The sequence below is a fragment of the Choloepus didactylus genome, chromosome 7 (assembly GCF_015220235.1).
Source record: "Choloepus didactylus isolate mChoDid1 chromosome 7, mChoDid1.pri, whole genome shotgun sequence".
NCBI lineage: Eukaryota > Metazoa > Chordata > Mammalia > Pilosa > Megalonychidae > Choloepus > Choloepus didactylus.
In genome coordinates this window covers 23,565,831-23,581,895 of record NC_051313.1, presented here as the reverse complement: position 1 = coordinate 23,581,895, position 16,065 = coordinate 23,565,831, and the positions used below count along the sequence as shown (strand labels likewise).

The 16,065-nt window shown below is 43.0% G+C and overlaps 1 protein-coding gene across 5 annotated transcripts in view; it reads left to right on the top strand.

The window, feature by feature from the left end:
* TPD52L1 (TPD52 like 1) overlaps nucleotides 1–16,065 on the top strand; it is a 148,986-nt gene that overhangs the window by 76,323 nt on the left and 56,598 nt on the right. For all 5 annotated transcript variants that reach the window (XM_037843965.1, XM_037843964.1, XM_037843963.1 and 2 more), the window contains exon 2: nucleotides 2,632–2,747. In XM_037843965.1, the coding sequence (XP_037699893.1) occupies nucleotides 2,632–2,747 (116 nt within the window). The remainder of the gene's footprint in view (nucleotides 1–2,631; nucleotides 2,748–16,065) is intronic.

Below are 16,065 nucleotides of genomic sequence, written 5' to 3'. Positions count from 1 at the left end.
AATGGAACAACATGAGCCATGAAGTAACCCCCTCTTCTCCCTCATCCCTATCTCCTTCCATCCCCACTCACAGAAAACCATGGGCTCAAATTATTTTTATCATCACCTTACTTTTCTTTATAATTGTACCAGATTGTTTTAGTCCTAAACAAATGTTGTTTTGTTTTGCATGTTTGGAGAGTCTGTAACAATAGAATCAAACTTCATTATTCTTCTGCAACTTGTGTTTTTCACTAAGTGTCATGTTCCCAAGTTTCACCAATGCAGTGTGTGTAGCTATAATTCACTCACTTCACTACTGTCAAGTCTTCATGGTATAAATGTGATATGATTTACTAATGCATTCTTTGCTTTATGAAATTTTGTATGACTTATATTTTCACTACCATGTAAGTTCTTACTAATGCCTTCTGGTGATCAAATACCAGATTTTCTTGGGTGTATGCATAGGAGTGGAACTGTTGGGTTGTAGGGTGCACGAATGTTCAGCTTGACCAGATAATGCTAAATTAGATTCTAAATTTTATCTATTTATATTCTTACCAGAAGTGTAAGAGGGTTTCTATTCTCCACATAGTTGACAACACTTAATAATGTCAGACTTGTAAGTTTTTGCTAATCTAGTGGACAAGAAATAGTTAATTTGTATCTCCCTAAACATCAGTGAGGCTGGGCATCTTTGTTAGGTTTATTAACCATGTGTGATTCCTTCCTATTAAGGGTCTTTTCTAGTCTTTTACCCACTTTTGTATTGGGTTACTTCTACTTTTTAAAATTGGTTTGTAGGAATTCTGTAGATTCTGGGAACTAATCTTTTGTTAGTTGTACATGTGGAAGATATCTTCTCCAATTAATGGCTTGTCTTTTCATTTTCCTTATAATGTGTCTGATGAAGAGGCATTCTTAACTTTATCCATCCTTTCTTTCATCGTCTGCCCCTTTTGTGTCTTAAGAAATACCTTCCTATCCAGAAATCCATAAATATAAACTCCTAGATTGTCTTCTAAAATGTTTATAGGTTTGCCTCTGTGAATGGTATGATGGTGTCCGACTGTTTTTCCATGTGAATAACGGTTCTAAAACAATTTATTAAAAGACCTTCATTTCCCCATAGACATATAAATCTCAGTGCTGTTGTAAATGTCATAAATGAAGTTTCCATAAATGTGTGAATCTGTTTCGTAGGTCTTCCAGAAAACACATGCATGTGGGTCTGTCAGGTGTGGAGGGGCCTTATATGAGAGACTTTCATATGAAAGGACTTACTATTTCACATAATAAGGCATTTATCACATATGGTGTGTTAGAAGTAGAGCTACTCCTGGGTTAGTATTTGGCATGATGAGACCCTGGCACTTCTCATCTCTCTGCTCCACCACATTCAATTAGCCTGTGACATTTCCTCACAGCTGTTGCTGCTTGCAAGGTTCATATCTGCATGCTACCACATCCAAAGTGGCAGAGAGATTCCAAAAGGAGCCGAGAGGTCACTCTGGTGGGCACTCTTACGCACACTTTAGACAACCCTTTTTAGGTTCTAAAGAATTGGGGTAGCTGGTGGTGGACACCTGAAACTATCAAACTACAACCCAGAACCCATGAATCTCGAAGACAATTGTATAAAAATGTAGCTTATGAGGGGTGACAATGGGATTGGGAAAGCCATAAGGACCACACTCCACTTTGTCTAGTTTATGGATGGATGAGTAGACAAATAGGGGATGGAAACAAACAAACAGACAAAGGTACCCAGTGTTCTTTTTTACTTCAATTGCTCTTTTTCACTTTAATTATTATTATTGTCATTTTTGTGTGTGTGCTAATGAAGGTGTCAGGGATTGATTTAGGTGATGAATGTACAACTATGTAATGGTACTGTGAACAATCGAATGTACGATTTGTTTTGTGTGACTGCATGGTATGTGAATATATCTCAATAAAATGAAGATAAAAAAAAAAAGACTGTAACTGTGTAACCAAATAAACTCCCTTTTATAAAAGCCAAAAAAGAAAGAAAAAGTCTTTAGGACTTTACATTGTTATGTCAAGGTTGTTTTGGACCACCCCAGGGGTGTCATTCAAGTTGCAAGCTCACTTGCAGTCACATTCAGGATTATGAATTCTCAGGAGAAGGATATTTTTCTCCGTCTACTCAGCAATGAGGTTTCAGGACAGGCATTTGGCCTTGCAGGTCTCTGTGAGGAATGTAGTCGTTTATTTCTAGTTCACCATACTCTGTGGGTAGACCCTGTGGGACTCCGATTTATGCAGGTATCTCACATCTCATATTAAACTCCTCTCCTTGGGTGGCCTAGGGCTAGGTCTTCTGCCCCCTGCACCCCACAGAACAGTGAAACTGAAGCTGGAATCCACCTGTTTGGCTGCTGTAGAACTTGATGAAAACTTGTTTTGCGTACATCTCTGACTTTCCCACATTCACTGGTTTCTTGGCTTCTTAGTTTCTTTCCTTTCTTGCCAGCTCATCACACATTTAAAAAGATACCTTTCTCTGGAATTTTTAGTTGTTTTCGGTATGAGGGTCGTCAGTGTATCTAGCCCTCCAGGCTGTGGAAATAGAAGTTGGCTAAATTCACTTTAAAAATTCATTACGTTTTATCATTCTTGCCTAAGGTTTGCTGGAGACTGAGCCATTGCAAGGAAGAGATGAAGATGCTGTAGCCAGTGCTGACTTCTCTAACATGCTATCAGAGGAGGAAAAAGAAGAGTTAAAGACTGAATTAGTTCAGGTATGGTTAGTATTCTTTTTACTGTTCTCATTTCTAGCTGTGAATCTTGAGAGTTATTACTGGTTTGGTGTAAGTCCCATATTGCAATTATGTTGTCTTTCATTTAAGAAAATTTGATAAATGAATATTCTGTAAGATGATTCATTTTCAGGGGTAATTTGCAATGCTAATGGCCCATTGACTATTGATTAAATGAATGGCAAAATGAATGATTGTGCTGCATAAGCAACAATAGTAATTTGTTCTAAATATGCACCTTTTATTCTTTTAAGAATCAGAATACTAAGAGAATAATAAATCACTTTAAAAAACCTGATGGAGTGCAGTCAAGACCATGCACAGGTGCAAGCTCCCTTTTTCTAGGCACGCTTGTTTTAGGTCAGCAACTTAGGTCAAAAATATTCTGAAATGATTCCTTTTATTTTTTTTAATCAAAAAGGAAACCATAGTAGCAAATGAATATCAACTTATATACTCTTTTGCAAAAAGAATAAAGCTCTAGGGGTACAGGGGAAAGCTATTATTAATTTGGCTTAATTAGAGGTCTCCTGCAGTTGCTGTGGGGTTGAGGACTTGCTCATCATGAATAAAATCTTTGTTCAAGCCTTTTGTTTGCAGTACCCACTAACCCTTAAACTCTTCACTAAGTGGCCTTTATTTTATTTATGTATTATACATAAATATGATTTATGATTTTATTTATATTATTATAAATGATTTTATTTATATATTATGAGTCAATGCTCATTCACGGATTCTATATTTGTAAATTCACCTACTTGCTAAAATTTCTTTGTAACTCCCAAGTTGATACTTGTGACACTTTTGCGGTCATTTGCGGACATGCGCAGGGTGGGGAAACATTAGAGTCACCTGATGCCCACGTTCCCAGCTGAGGTCAAACAAGATGACCCTCTGCCTTCTAGTTTCAGATCTCATGCCATGAACAAGAGTCTTTTTTGTGGTCTATTGAGTGCCAGGTTTTCACATTTCAGTGCTTTTTGAAGGTGATTTTGCTGTTTAAAATGGTGAAGTGTGCTGTCTAGTGTTCCTAAGTTCAGGAGGCTGGGATGTGCCTTGGGGGGAGAGTACATGTGTTAGATCAGCTTCCTTCAGGTGTGAGTGAGGGCAGTTGGCCATTAGTTCAATGTGAATGAATCAATGCTATATATTAAATAAGGTGTCTTTAACACACATAAAACAAGGTTGTGCATTGATCTGTTGACAAAAATATTGTGACCAGAGGCTTGCAAGACCCTAACCCTGAATTTCCCCCAGGAGCAATGGTTCGGTATTCACTCATACAGCGTTTCTGGAGACTTTACAGAACAGAAGTACTGGAATAAGGAGAAGCGACTGAATATGTGTTACATGCATATTATTTTATATGCATTGTATTTATATTCTATAAGGAGGCATGGGTGTTCCAGTTTGCTAATGCTGCCGGAATGCAAAACACCAGAAATGGATTGGCTTTTATAAAGGGGGTTTATTTGGTTACACAGTTACAGTCTTAAGGCCATAAAGTGTCCAAGGTAACGCATTGACAATCAGATACCTTCACTGGAGGGTGGCCAGTGGTGTCCGGAAAACCTGTTAGCTGGGAAGGCAGTGGCTGGCATCTGCTTGCTCCCAGGTTGTGTTTCAAAATGGCACTCTCCAAAATGTCTGCATCTGTATTAGTTAGGGTTCTCTAGGGGAGACAGAATCAATGAGAGATGTAACAAACTGTCAACTCGAAGGAAGATGTCCGATGAACTCCTCGGGAAATGAACTGACAACTTCGACAAACTCCTCAGGAAACGAACTGGCAACTTTGACGAACTCCTCAGGAAATGAACTGGGATTTTCGAGGAACGTGCTCGATGAACTCCTCAGGAAACGAACTGGCAACTTCAACGAGCTCCCCAGGAAATGCTTCACTGGGCAGCCGAAGAAGTGAAGGTTCTCTAACCGTCCCGCTTATAAGCCTTCAACTGATCACCTAGACCAAATCCAGCCAATTGCATTCTCTCATTCTGGAAGGCATGCCCCTTGATGAGTCATCAGTCACCTGCAGTCAATTGACTGATGATCCAACAAACCAGCCCCTTGGTTTATTAAACAGCCTCAAATATCCTCACAGCAATCTTCAGGCCAGTGCCCGCTTGACCAGACAGCTGGGTCACCTATCCAAGTTGACACATGAACCCAACCATCACAGTCCACCCCTTGTCAACTTGGCAGTTGTACACATCACCTAATACCATACCTTCAAAATGAACGTTACAGCTTATGCCATATGATAAGGGGATAAGACAGAGAAGAAAGCAAAGATATTTGCTTTACAGACAAATACAAACATAATCATAACAAAACGAGGAGGAAATATTTATGTCATCATAGTCCTCATTTCTGTAACTGGTCACGTGGCCGTAGTTCATATTTATCACGACCTTCTTCTACTACCCATTCCATGTTCCCTTTACCCTCAGCAAGCACTTCAGCTGGCCGTGGTTCTTTGCCTGGTGGGGTGACCCAAACCTTCATTCCTGAAGTTTCTTGGCCATTGGTAGTCCTGCCTGGATTGGGTTGTTGCAGTTTTCCATTGACTTTAATCACGGGACATGGTGGTACTAAGAGACGCCCCAGGGGATCTCCTGTATTCCAGGAAAACTCTTCTTTACTTCCATTGTGTAGTTGCAGTGCTATTTCTCCTTGATAGTCAGGATCAGTCACCCCAGCCAGTACAGTAATCCCCTTACTTGCCTGTTGATTCAGAGGCATAAGAAGCCTAAAGTGGCCAGGTGGCAGTCTTAACTTCCAGTTCAATGGGATTATTGTTGTGTTTCCTGGTAGAAGCACTCCTCCTTTTGGAACCAAGACCTGTAGACCAGCAGAGCTTAAACTTGCAGGGACAGGAAGCAAAAATTTACCTAGTGGATCACTAGGAGTGATAGTGAGTGGTGCTACTCCTGTTTCCACCCCTTGATTCCTGGACCCATGAATCCTGGCTATGGGAGAAAGCACCATAGAGTGGATGCTGACTAAGAGCATACACAGCCTCCTGGAGAACACTGCCCCAACCCTGCAAGGTATTGCCACCTAGTTGGCGCTGTAACTGAGTCTTCAATAGGCCATTCCACCGTTCTATCAACCCAGCTGCCTCTGGATGATGGGGAACATGGTAAGACCACAGAATTCCATGAGCATGTGCCTATCCCCTCACTTCATTTGCTGTGAAGTGGGTTCCTTGGTCCGAAGCAATGCTGTGTGGAATACCATGACGGTGGATGAGGCATTCTGTAAGTCCACGGATCGTAGTTTTGGCAGAAGCATGTCGTGCAGGGAAGGCAAACCCATATCCGGAGTATGTGTCTATTCCAGTAAGAACAAATTGCTGCCCTTTCCATAATGGAAGTGGTCTGATTTAATCAACCTGCCACCAGGTAGCAGGCTGATCACCCCGAGGAATGGTGCCATATCGGGGACTGAGTGTGGGTCTCTGCTGCTGGCAGATTGGACACTCAGCAGTGGCTGTGGCCAGGTCAGCCTTGGTGAGTGGAAGTCCATGTTGATGAGCCCATGCATAACCTCCATCCCTACCACCATGACCACTTTGTTCATGAGCCCAGTGGGCAATGACAGGAGTTGCTGGGGAAAGAGGCTGATTGGTATCCACCAAACGGGTCATTTTATCCACTTGGTTATTAAAACCTTCTTCTGCTGAAGTCACCCTCTGGTGAGCATTCACATGGGACACAAATATCTTCATGTTGTTTGCCCACTCAGAAAGGTCTATCCACATACCCCTTCCCCAGACTTCTTTGTCACCAATCTTCCAATCATGTTCCTTCCAAGTCCCTGACCATCCAGCCAAACCATTAGCAACAGCCCAGGAATCAGTATACAGATGCACCTCTGGCCAGTTCTCCTTCCAAGCAAAGTGAACAACCAGGTGCACTGCTCGAAGTTCTGCCCACTGGGAGGATTTCCCCTCACCACTGTCCTTCAGGGACATCCCAGAAAGGGGCTGCAGTGCTGCAGCTGTACACTTTCAGGTGGTGCCTGCATATTGTGCAGAACCATCTGTAAACAAGGCCCGAGTCTTCTCTTCCTCAGTCAACTGACTGTAAGGAACTCCCCAAGATGCCATAGCTATGGGCTGGGAAAGAGAAGGTAAGGTGGAAGGAGTGGGGGCCATGGGCATTTGGGCCACTTCTTCATGTAACTTACTTGTACCTTCAGGACCTGCTCAAGCTCTATCTCGTATATACCATTTCCATTTTATGATGGAGTGCTGCTGTGCACGCCCAGCTTTATGGCTTGGTGGGTCAGACAACACCCAGCTCATGATAAGTAACTCAGGTCTCATGGTAACTTGGTGGCCCATGGTTAAGCGTTCTGTCTCTACTAAGGCCCAGTAGCAGGCCAACAGCTGTTTAACAAATGGAGAGTAGTTATCTGCAGAGGATGGTAAAGCTTTACTCCAAAATCCTAAGGGCCTGCATTGTGATTCTCCTATAGGAGCCTGCCAAAGGCTCCAGACAGCATCTCTATTTGCCACTGACACTTCCAGCACCATTGGGTCAGCTGGATCATATGGTCCAAGTGGCAGAGCAGCTTGTACAGCAGCCTGGACCTGTCACAGAGCCTCATCTTGCTCCGGTCCCCACTCAAAACTAGAAGCTTTTCTAGTCACTCGGTAAATGGGCCGGAGTAGCACACCTAAATGAGGAATATGTTGTCTCCAAAACCCAAAGAGGCCAACTAAGCGTTGTGCCTCTTTTTTGGTTGTAGGAGGGGCCAGATGCTGCAGTTTATCCTTCACCTTAGAAGGAATATCTCGACAGGCCCCACACCACTGGACACCTAGAAATTTTACTGAGGTGGAAGGCCCCTGTATTTTTGTTGGATTTATCTCCCATCCTCTGCCACGCAAATACCTTACAACAAATCTAGAGTAGTTGCTGCTTCTTGCTCAGTAGGTCCAGTCAACATGATATCATCAATATAATGAACCAGTGTGATGTCTTGTGGGAGGGAGAAATGATCAAGATCCCTGCGGACAATATTATGACATAGGGCTGGAGAGTTGCTATAACCCTGAGGTAGCACAGTGAATGTAAACTGCTGGCCTTGCCAGCTGAATGCAAACTGTTTCTGGTGGTCCTTGCTGACAGCAATTGAGAAAAAAGCATTTGCCAGATCAATAGCTGCATACCAGGTACCAGGGGATGTGTTAATTTGCTCAAGCAATGATACCACATCTGGAACAGCAGCTGCAATTGGAGTCACCACCTGGTTAAGCTTAAGATAATCCACAGTCATCCTCCAAGACCCATCTGTTTTCTGCACAGGCCAAATAGGAGAGTTGAATGGGGATGTGGTGGGAATCACCACCCCTGCATCCTTCAAGCCCTTGAGAGTGGCATTAATCTCTGCAATCCCTCCAGGAATCCGGTATTGCTTCTGGTTCACTATTTTGCTAGGCAGGGGCAGTTCTAGTGGCTTCCACTTGGCATTTCCCACCATAATAGCCCTCACTCCAGGAGTCAGAGTTTCTGCCAGTTTCTGAGTATGTCTATTCCAATTATGCATTCCGGCACTGGGGAAATAACCACAGAATGGGTCCGGGGACCCACTGGACCCACTGTGAGATGGACCTGAGCTAAAACTCCATCAATTACCTGACCTCTATAAGTCCCAACTCTGACTGGTGGACCAGAGTGACGTTTTGGGTCTCTGGGAATTAATGTCACTTCTGACCCAGTGTCTAATAATCCATGAAATATCTGATCATTTCCTTTTCCCCAATGCACAGTCACCCTGGTAAAGGGCCATAGGTCCCCCTGGGGAAGGCTGGGAGGAAGATTAACAGTATAAATTTTTGGCAGTGTAACAGGGTCCTTTCCCAAGGGCACCTGGCCTTCCCTTCATTCAAGGGGCTCTGGATCTGTAAACTGTCTCAAGTCTGGGAATTGATTAAGGGGCCGTGACTCTCTGTTTTTGTAATTCAAGGGAGACTTTTGTTCACGTGACCTAGAATTCTTCTGCTTATATAGTTCAAACAAGAATTCAGTCGATTCCCCATCTATTTTACTACTTGGTACTCCATGATCCACTAGCCAACGCCATAAGTCTCTGCGAGTCATATTATTTTGATTGCTGCTTTGAGCCTGTTTTCTGTTATGGTAGCCATGCCCACCTTGTCTGTGGCGATTAACTGCAGCCACTTGGCTTCTGCTGACTCGGGACCCGATTATCCCCATTGTGTTTAAGGATTCCAGCTCAGTGACAGCAGTTCCTACAGCAATATCTGACCTACAGAGAAGGGCGACTACAGAGCTCTTCAGGGATGATGGAGCTAGTTTCACAAATTTATTCCTTACAGTCCTGGTAAAAGGTGTGTCCTCTGGACATTCCAGGGCTGTGTGAGCAGGTCTTCCATGATAAATCCATTCTAACATTCCAATCTCTCTAAGCCTTTGAATCCCCTCCTCCACATTGTACCAGGGCAGTTCTGGCATTTCAACCTCTGGTAATGCCGGCCACCTTTTGATCCATGTTTCAGCCAGCCACCCAGACAAACTGTTAACACCCTTTCTAACCCCTCGAGCTACAACACTGAATGCAGAATGTCTGCTTAGTGGGCCCATATCAGTAAATTTAGCCTGATCCAACCTTATATTCCTTCCACCATTATCCCACACTCTTAATATCCATTCCCACACATATTCCCCTGGTTTCTGTCTGTATAAGTTGGAAAACTCATACAGTTCTTTTGGAGTATAGCATACTTCCTCATGAGTCACACTTTGTACCTCACCCTTTGGGGCTTGTTGGGACTTGAGCCTAGTTATAGGTCTTGAAGCAAAAACTGGTGGTGGGGGTGGGTCATGAAAAGAGTTAGAATTATCTCTCAAGCCATTCACCTCAGGACATTCTGTTGCATTTTCATCTCTTAAAACAGTATTAGCAGGCACTGAAGGGTTAATCTCCTTAGGTGGGGGTTGGGTGGCAGGCTCCTTAGGGCAGACTGGAGGCAGAGAAGCTGTTTCCCCAGGACAGCCCTCTACAGGTAAATCTAACAATGACCCAGCAGAATCCAGGGTTCCAATGTCCTCACTGCCATTATTATCAATCCATATGTCCCCATCCCAAGTTTCCGGGTCCCATTCTTTTCCAATCAATGCCTTTACTTTAACAGCAGACACCCTGAGAGGTTGAGATTTTAGTTTACGTTGTAAATATGCTACTCGCACAATGAGAGACTGCGTCTGATTTTCAGAAACTTCCAGTCTGTGAGCACAGGAAATAAGATTTTCTTTTAGGGCACACATGGAAACCTTTACATCTGTCATACCGCGTTTAAGTTTTGAATTTGAAGCCTTTAGCTCATCCCTTTCTCTTTACAACTGTATCCAAAGTATCTAAGAACAGCCAGCCAACATCATTATACCTCTTAATACTGCAAAACTCCATGAAAGTGTCGAAAGCACTGTCACCCAGAGCCTTGCTTCGTACTAGAGTATGATTAGGAGAATCAAATGGTGCTATTTTGCGTATTTCCTTTGCCAACTCATGCCATGGACTGTCAGTGCCCTCTTGATTATTGGAAATAGAGTCATTAGTGCCTCTGAATCTAATCAGAGTAGAAAACAAATTGTAAAAGCCCATTTTAAGATTCTGTTTCTCAAGAACCACTCCTGGTACCAAGTTGTATTAGTTAGGGTTCTCTAGGGAGACAGAATCAATGAGAGATGTAACAAACTGTCAACTCCAAGGAAGATGTCCGATGAACTCCTCGGGAAACGAACCGGCAACTTCGACGAACTCCTCAGGAAATGAACTGGGATTTTCAACGAACGTGCTCGATGAACTCCTCAGGAAATGAACCGGCAACTTCGACGAACTCCCCAGGAAATGCTTCACTGGGCAGCCGAAGAAGAAGTGAAGGTTCTCTAACCGTCCCGCTTATAAGCCTTCAACTGATCACCCGGACCAAATCCAGCCAACTGCATTCTCTCGTTGTGGAAGGCACGCCCCTTGATGAGTCATCAGTCAGCTGCAGTCAATTGACTGATGATCCAACAAACCAGCCTCAAATATCCTCACAGCAATTGTCAGGCTAGTGCCCGCTTGACCAGACAGCTGGGTCACCTAGCCAAGTTGACACATGAACCCAACCATCACAGATACCTTCTCTGGAGGATGGCCAGTGGTGTCCGGAAAACCTGTTAGCTGGGAAGGCAGTGGCTGGCATCTGCTTGCTCCCAGGTTGCGTTTCAAAATGGCGTTCTCCAGTCTAAACTTGCATGTAGTTGTGCCTAAGTCTCCCCCTGAGTACCTCTTTGTTGCTCAGATGTGGCCCTCTCTCTCTCTAACTGAGCCATCTCGACAGATGAACTCGCTGCCCTCCCCGCTACGTGGGACCCGACTCCAGGGTTGTAAATCTCCCTGGCAATGCAGAATATGACACCCAGGGATGAATCTGGACCCGGCATCGTGGGACTGAGAGTATCTTCTTGACCAAAAGGCGGATGCAAAATGAGACGAAATAGTTTCAGTGGCTGAGAGATTTCAAATGTAGTCGAGAGGTCACTCTGGTGGACATTCTTATGCACCATATACATAACACCTCTTAGGTTTTAATGTATTGGAATAGCTAGAAGTAAATACCTGAAACTACCAAACTCCAACCCAGCAGTCTGGACTCCTGAAGAGAATTATATAATAATGTAGATTACAAGGGGTGGCAGTGTGATTGTGAAGACCTTGTGGATCACACCCCCTTTATCTAGTGTATGGATGTTCTAGTTTGCTAATGCTGCAGAATGCAAAACACCAGAGATGGATTGGCTTTTATAAAAAGGGAGTTTATTTGGCTACACAGTTACAGTCTTAAGGCCATAAAGTGTCCAAGGTAACACATCAGTAATCGGGTACCTTCACTGGAGGATGGCCGATGGCGTCTGGAAAACCTCTGTTAGCCGGGAAGGCACGTGGCTGGCGTCTGCTCCAAAGTTCTGGTTTCAAAATGGCTTTCTCCCAGGACGTTCCTCTCTAGCAAGCTTGCTCCTCTTCAAAACGTCACTCATAGCTGCACTCAGTTCCATCTCTGAGTCAGCACATTTATATGGCTCCACTGATCAAGGCCCACCCTCAATGGGTGGGGCCACGCCTCCATGGAAATATCCCATCAGTTATCATCCACAGTTGGGTGGGGCGCATCTCCATGCAAACAACCTAATTCAAACATTCCAACTTAATCCCCACTATTCTGTCTGCCCCACAAGATTGCATCAAAGAATATGGCTTTTTCTGGGGGACATAATATATTCAAACCGGCACAATGGATGAGTAGAAAAATGGGGATAAAAACTAAAGGACAAATGGGGTGGGATAGGGGGATGATTTGGGTGTTCTTTTTCACTTTTATTTTTTATTCTTGTTCTGGTTCTTTCTGATGTAAGGAAAATGTTCAGAGATAGATTGTGGTGATGAACGCATAACTATGTTATCATACTGTGGACAGTGGATTGTATACCATGGATGATTGTATGGTGTGTGAATGTATTTCAATAAAACTGAATTTAATAAAAAAAAAAAAAAAAGGCATTCTCCAAAATGTCTGCATCAGCTCCCGTCGGCCATCTTTAAAATGCCTGTCTCTGCTATAGCAATGACCACCTTAATGTCTGAGCTTATATAGTGCTCTAGTAAACTAATCAAGGCCCATGCTGAATGGGCATGGCACACCTCCATGGAAATACTGAATCAATAGGTTCCAACCTAATCCACACGAATATGTCTGCGCCCACAAGACTGCATTAAAGAATATGGCTTTTTCTGGGGGACATAATATATACAAACCAGCACAATAGGCTAAAGAAAGGGAACTCCTCAAGAAGAACCAAGCAGCTGGGCAGGAGGGGAGCAGGTCAGCATTCCCACCCTATTCTCTGTTCCCTGGGTTGGAAGCTCCTGTTCCAGCTGGAAGCAAAGCTTTGCCTGAGGACACAGCTGTGAGCTTCACTTTCTGCTCACCCCCAATTGTCCCCTCCAGCCTCTTGAAGCACTGACATTCTGATAGCATATGTTTAGCTAATAATAATATCAAAGACTTTTCAGGTGCTTTCGCAAGACACACCCCAAATAAAGTTCTTTATAGGATAAAAGAGAAGCTGGTTTTTCTGGTACAGCCAGAAATTACTTCAAATGCAATGCCTGATCCTTTAGCTGTGGCCATTGATCCAGAACCACAGTTTATGCCACGTTGGCCCCACATGCCACAGGACACTTGCCAAAGTCAGCATTAATTGATTATGCACCAGCTCCACATTTTCTTAAGGCCTGAAATTCTGGTTCATGACCTGTGCATGTCAATTGAAGTGTCCAAAAGTTATGTTCCGCCAACCGGTGTAAGCTAATTCAAAGCTAAAGTTCAACCTAGAGGCACAATCTCTTTAAAAAACCAACTATGACAAAATGCCTTGATTTTTCTGAGTTCTGGAATTACTCAGATCTACAGACATCAATATGCACTTGTTTTTGTGCATTCTGTATCTTCTAAGTATTCAACAATGAGTATATATTACTTTCACCATCAAGAAAAAAGTTAACAGTTGTAAATGGATGCCCCAATTACTATAAAACCTAACTGTGCTCTCAGAAACTCTTATTTCATCAGGTCACATTAGTAAACTTCATCTCATTTCTAAGATTTTTTGAGCCTGACTTTTGAAAATCTCATCAGAAACCCTGTTATGTTCAGCTGACTGGGGTTCATGTTTGCATCTTTCAAAATGCACTAGACTCTATGCTCCCAGCTTCTTAATTCTGGGTCATTCAGAGATGAGGAGGTTTCACGTCTTGCCACAGGTACTGTTGGATGATTGGATGACTTCTTCCACGGCAGGTGGGAGCGGCTGTACGCCACAGGCCGAGGGGAAAGCAAAGGCAGCGTGTCTTTGGTGTTTTTTCTCTTCACATTTTCCTTTCTTCTCCTTCCTCCTCAAACCACCTCTGCTTTATGCTCCTTCTTTCCTTAAATCTCCTTACCCCTCTCTTTTATGTGCATGTTTGCATGTATGCATGTGACACACACACACACACACACACACACACACACACGGTAAATCCGGTTCTTTTATCTTACAAATGCATTAAGATTACCTCAGGCACTAGGGTTTGATTATAGCAAGGACACTCAAAGAGCCAACTCAGCAGTCCCACAACTGGCCTTGTGAACTAGAAGATATTTTAAATGGCTCAGCTCCCCTGTTTCAACTCTCCACGGACCCTCTTCCTGGGTCCCTGGTTGCCAGCAACCCCTCTCCGTTTCTGAGGGAAGATCCTACTGGGTCTGTCAGCCACTGGGTAACAGGACACTCACAGGCTGCTAGGATGGTTGCCTCTGGTTCAGGCAGTCAGTCGTGGCCATGATCCAAAGCAAGGTCTGTGTGTGGAAGACTTCGAATCTCTTATTTCTCGCTCAGAAGGGGTTTTGTGTTGTCGCAGGTTTCCAGTCTCCTCTTCATTTCTCTCCTCTCCCTGGTTTCCTCATATTCTCCTACTATCTCCTGGCTATGCCGGATCCTTTCCCTCCACCCTCCTCCTCCTCCTTCCGGCCCTGTTTTATCCTGCATTGTTTTGTTGTTCATTTTCCCTTGTGGAAGTCCTTAGATGTTGTACAATCTTATAACTCCATTTACCCACACAGTCAATGTATTTTGTGTACCTGCCACATGCTGGCAACAGGGAGACTTGTCCTTTCGGTGGAAAACATAAAATAAGCCAGTTGTGTCCAAAAGACTTACATCTTGGACAAAGTCTGTGTTTTTAAAAAGGAATGCATTGTTAACCCAATCTAATCTCTAATTTTTTCTTGTGGTTGTGCAATATGTGTGTTCTTAATATGAAGTCACTATCACCTCCGATCTGGTGCAGTAGGCCACACATGGAAGGTGCACAATTAATATTAATAGTTATCTAGAATATTTTATAACTTCAATAAGCATTTATATTTGTAAATACATGAAGTAGAATATGTTTTTACAACCTTATCATATGAAGACATACTATTTTGTTTTCAGATATTTGTTCTCATTGGATTTACCACTGGCTACTCCAGACATCTTTCTGGGGTCTTTGCATATCTATTCTGATTATTTTCTCTCTGTTTTTAAATAAATGTGCTCAGTATTTCTGTGCTACTAACATCCCACCCCCTCTTTTATTTCATTGAGTTCCGTTCTATGCTTGGCATTCCATAATGTGTCTTGGCCTTTGAAAAGGATGAAGCGTTGGCACTGGTACTGAAACATTGGGATTATATAATAATCAAATGCTGCCAATGTCCTCTGGGATAAAATGACTGAACAAAAATAGGCATTAATAGGAGTAGGAAAAATACAGTGTTATCCAGCAGGCTAGGCCTATTTTCATGCTCCTTCCATCTCCCCTTTGGCTCTTCCCTCTTCCTTTGCTGTGAGGTTCTCCAAGAAGAGTGTCCTGAAGCCACCCAAGGTCCCTTGGACTTGCAAAGAAGTGCCTTAGGCTCTGGACCTTTCCCTCTCAGTTCCTTCTTTTAAGACCTCCAGTTTTTCTGGACTGAGCTATAGTGGACCCCTCAAGTGTTCATAATCAGTAATGTCTTATTGTAAATGCCCCTCCCAGATAGTATCTGCATTTTAATCTTATATTTCCCAACTCTTAGCCAAGGCAGGATTCTCAGCCAAGGCAAGAGAGTCCAGGAGACAAGGCCAGCCTTGAAGCAGTGTGTGTGAGAGAACTGATGCTATCACTACGGAACATCATGCTGGTCATTGATGGGTTATGAAAGTATTTCTTCTTGGTTTTAGTTAGAAATTTTATGCAATCTAGCAGATAGCATAAAAAAGTAAAATTTCAATCTTACAGATTTTGTTTTCAAGCTAAATCATTAGATAATTCTGATTAGCTAATTCATATTTAAATAATGAAGTTTGAATATCTAATATTGGGTGTAAGTGGTTATCCTACAAAGGGATCTTCTAGGCAGTCAAGGAACAAAAGAAACAGTCAATTAGTTTCTGATGAAAAAGTGATTAGCTTAAATCTAAAGTAGAGAGGAATTATTAAATAGTTTAATTAATTAATATGATGGGCCTACACTCCATCTGGAATGTGACCTGGCTCGCAGTGGTACTTACAATATAGAGTCTCCATATGAGTTGCATCTGAATCTTGGGGTGCTTGTTAAATGATGCAAGCTGTCTGGCCCCACCAAATTTACACATCAGAATCTTAGGACATTGAAAGGGCCATACACCTGGGAATCTGCATTTTAAATATG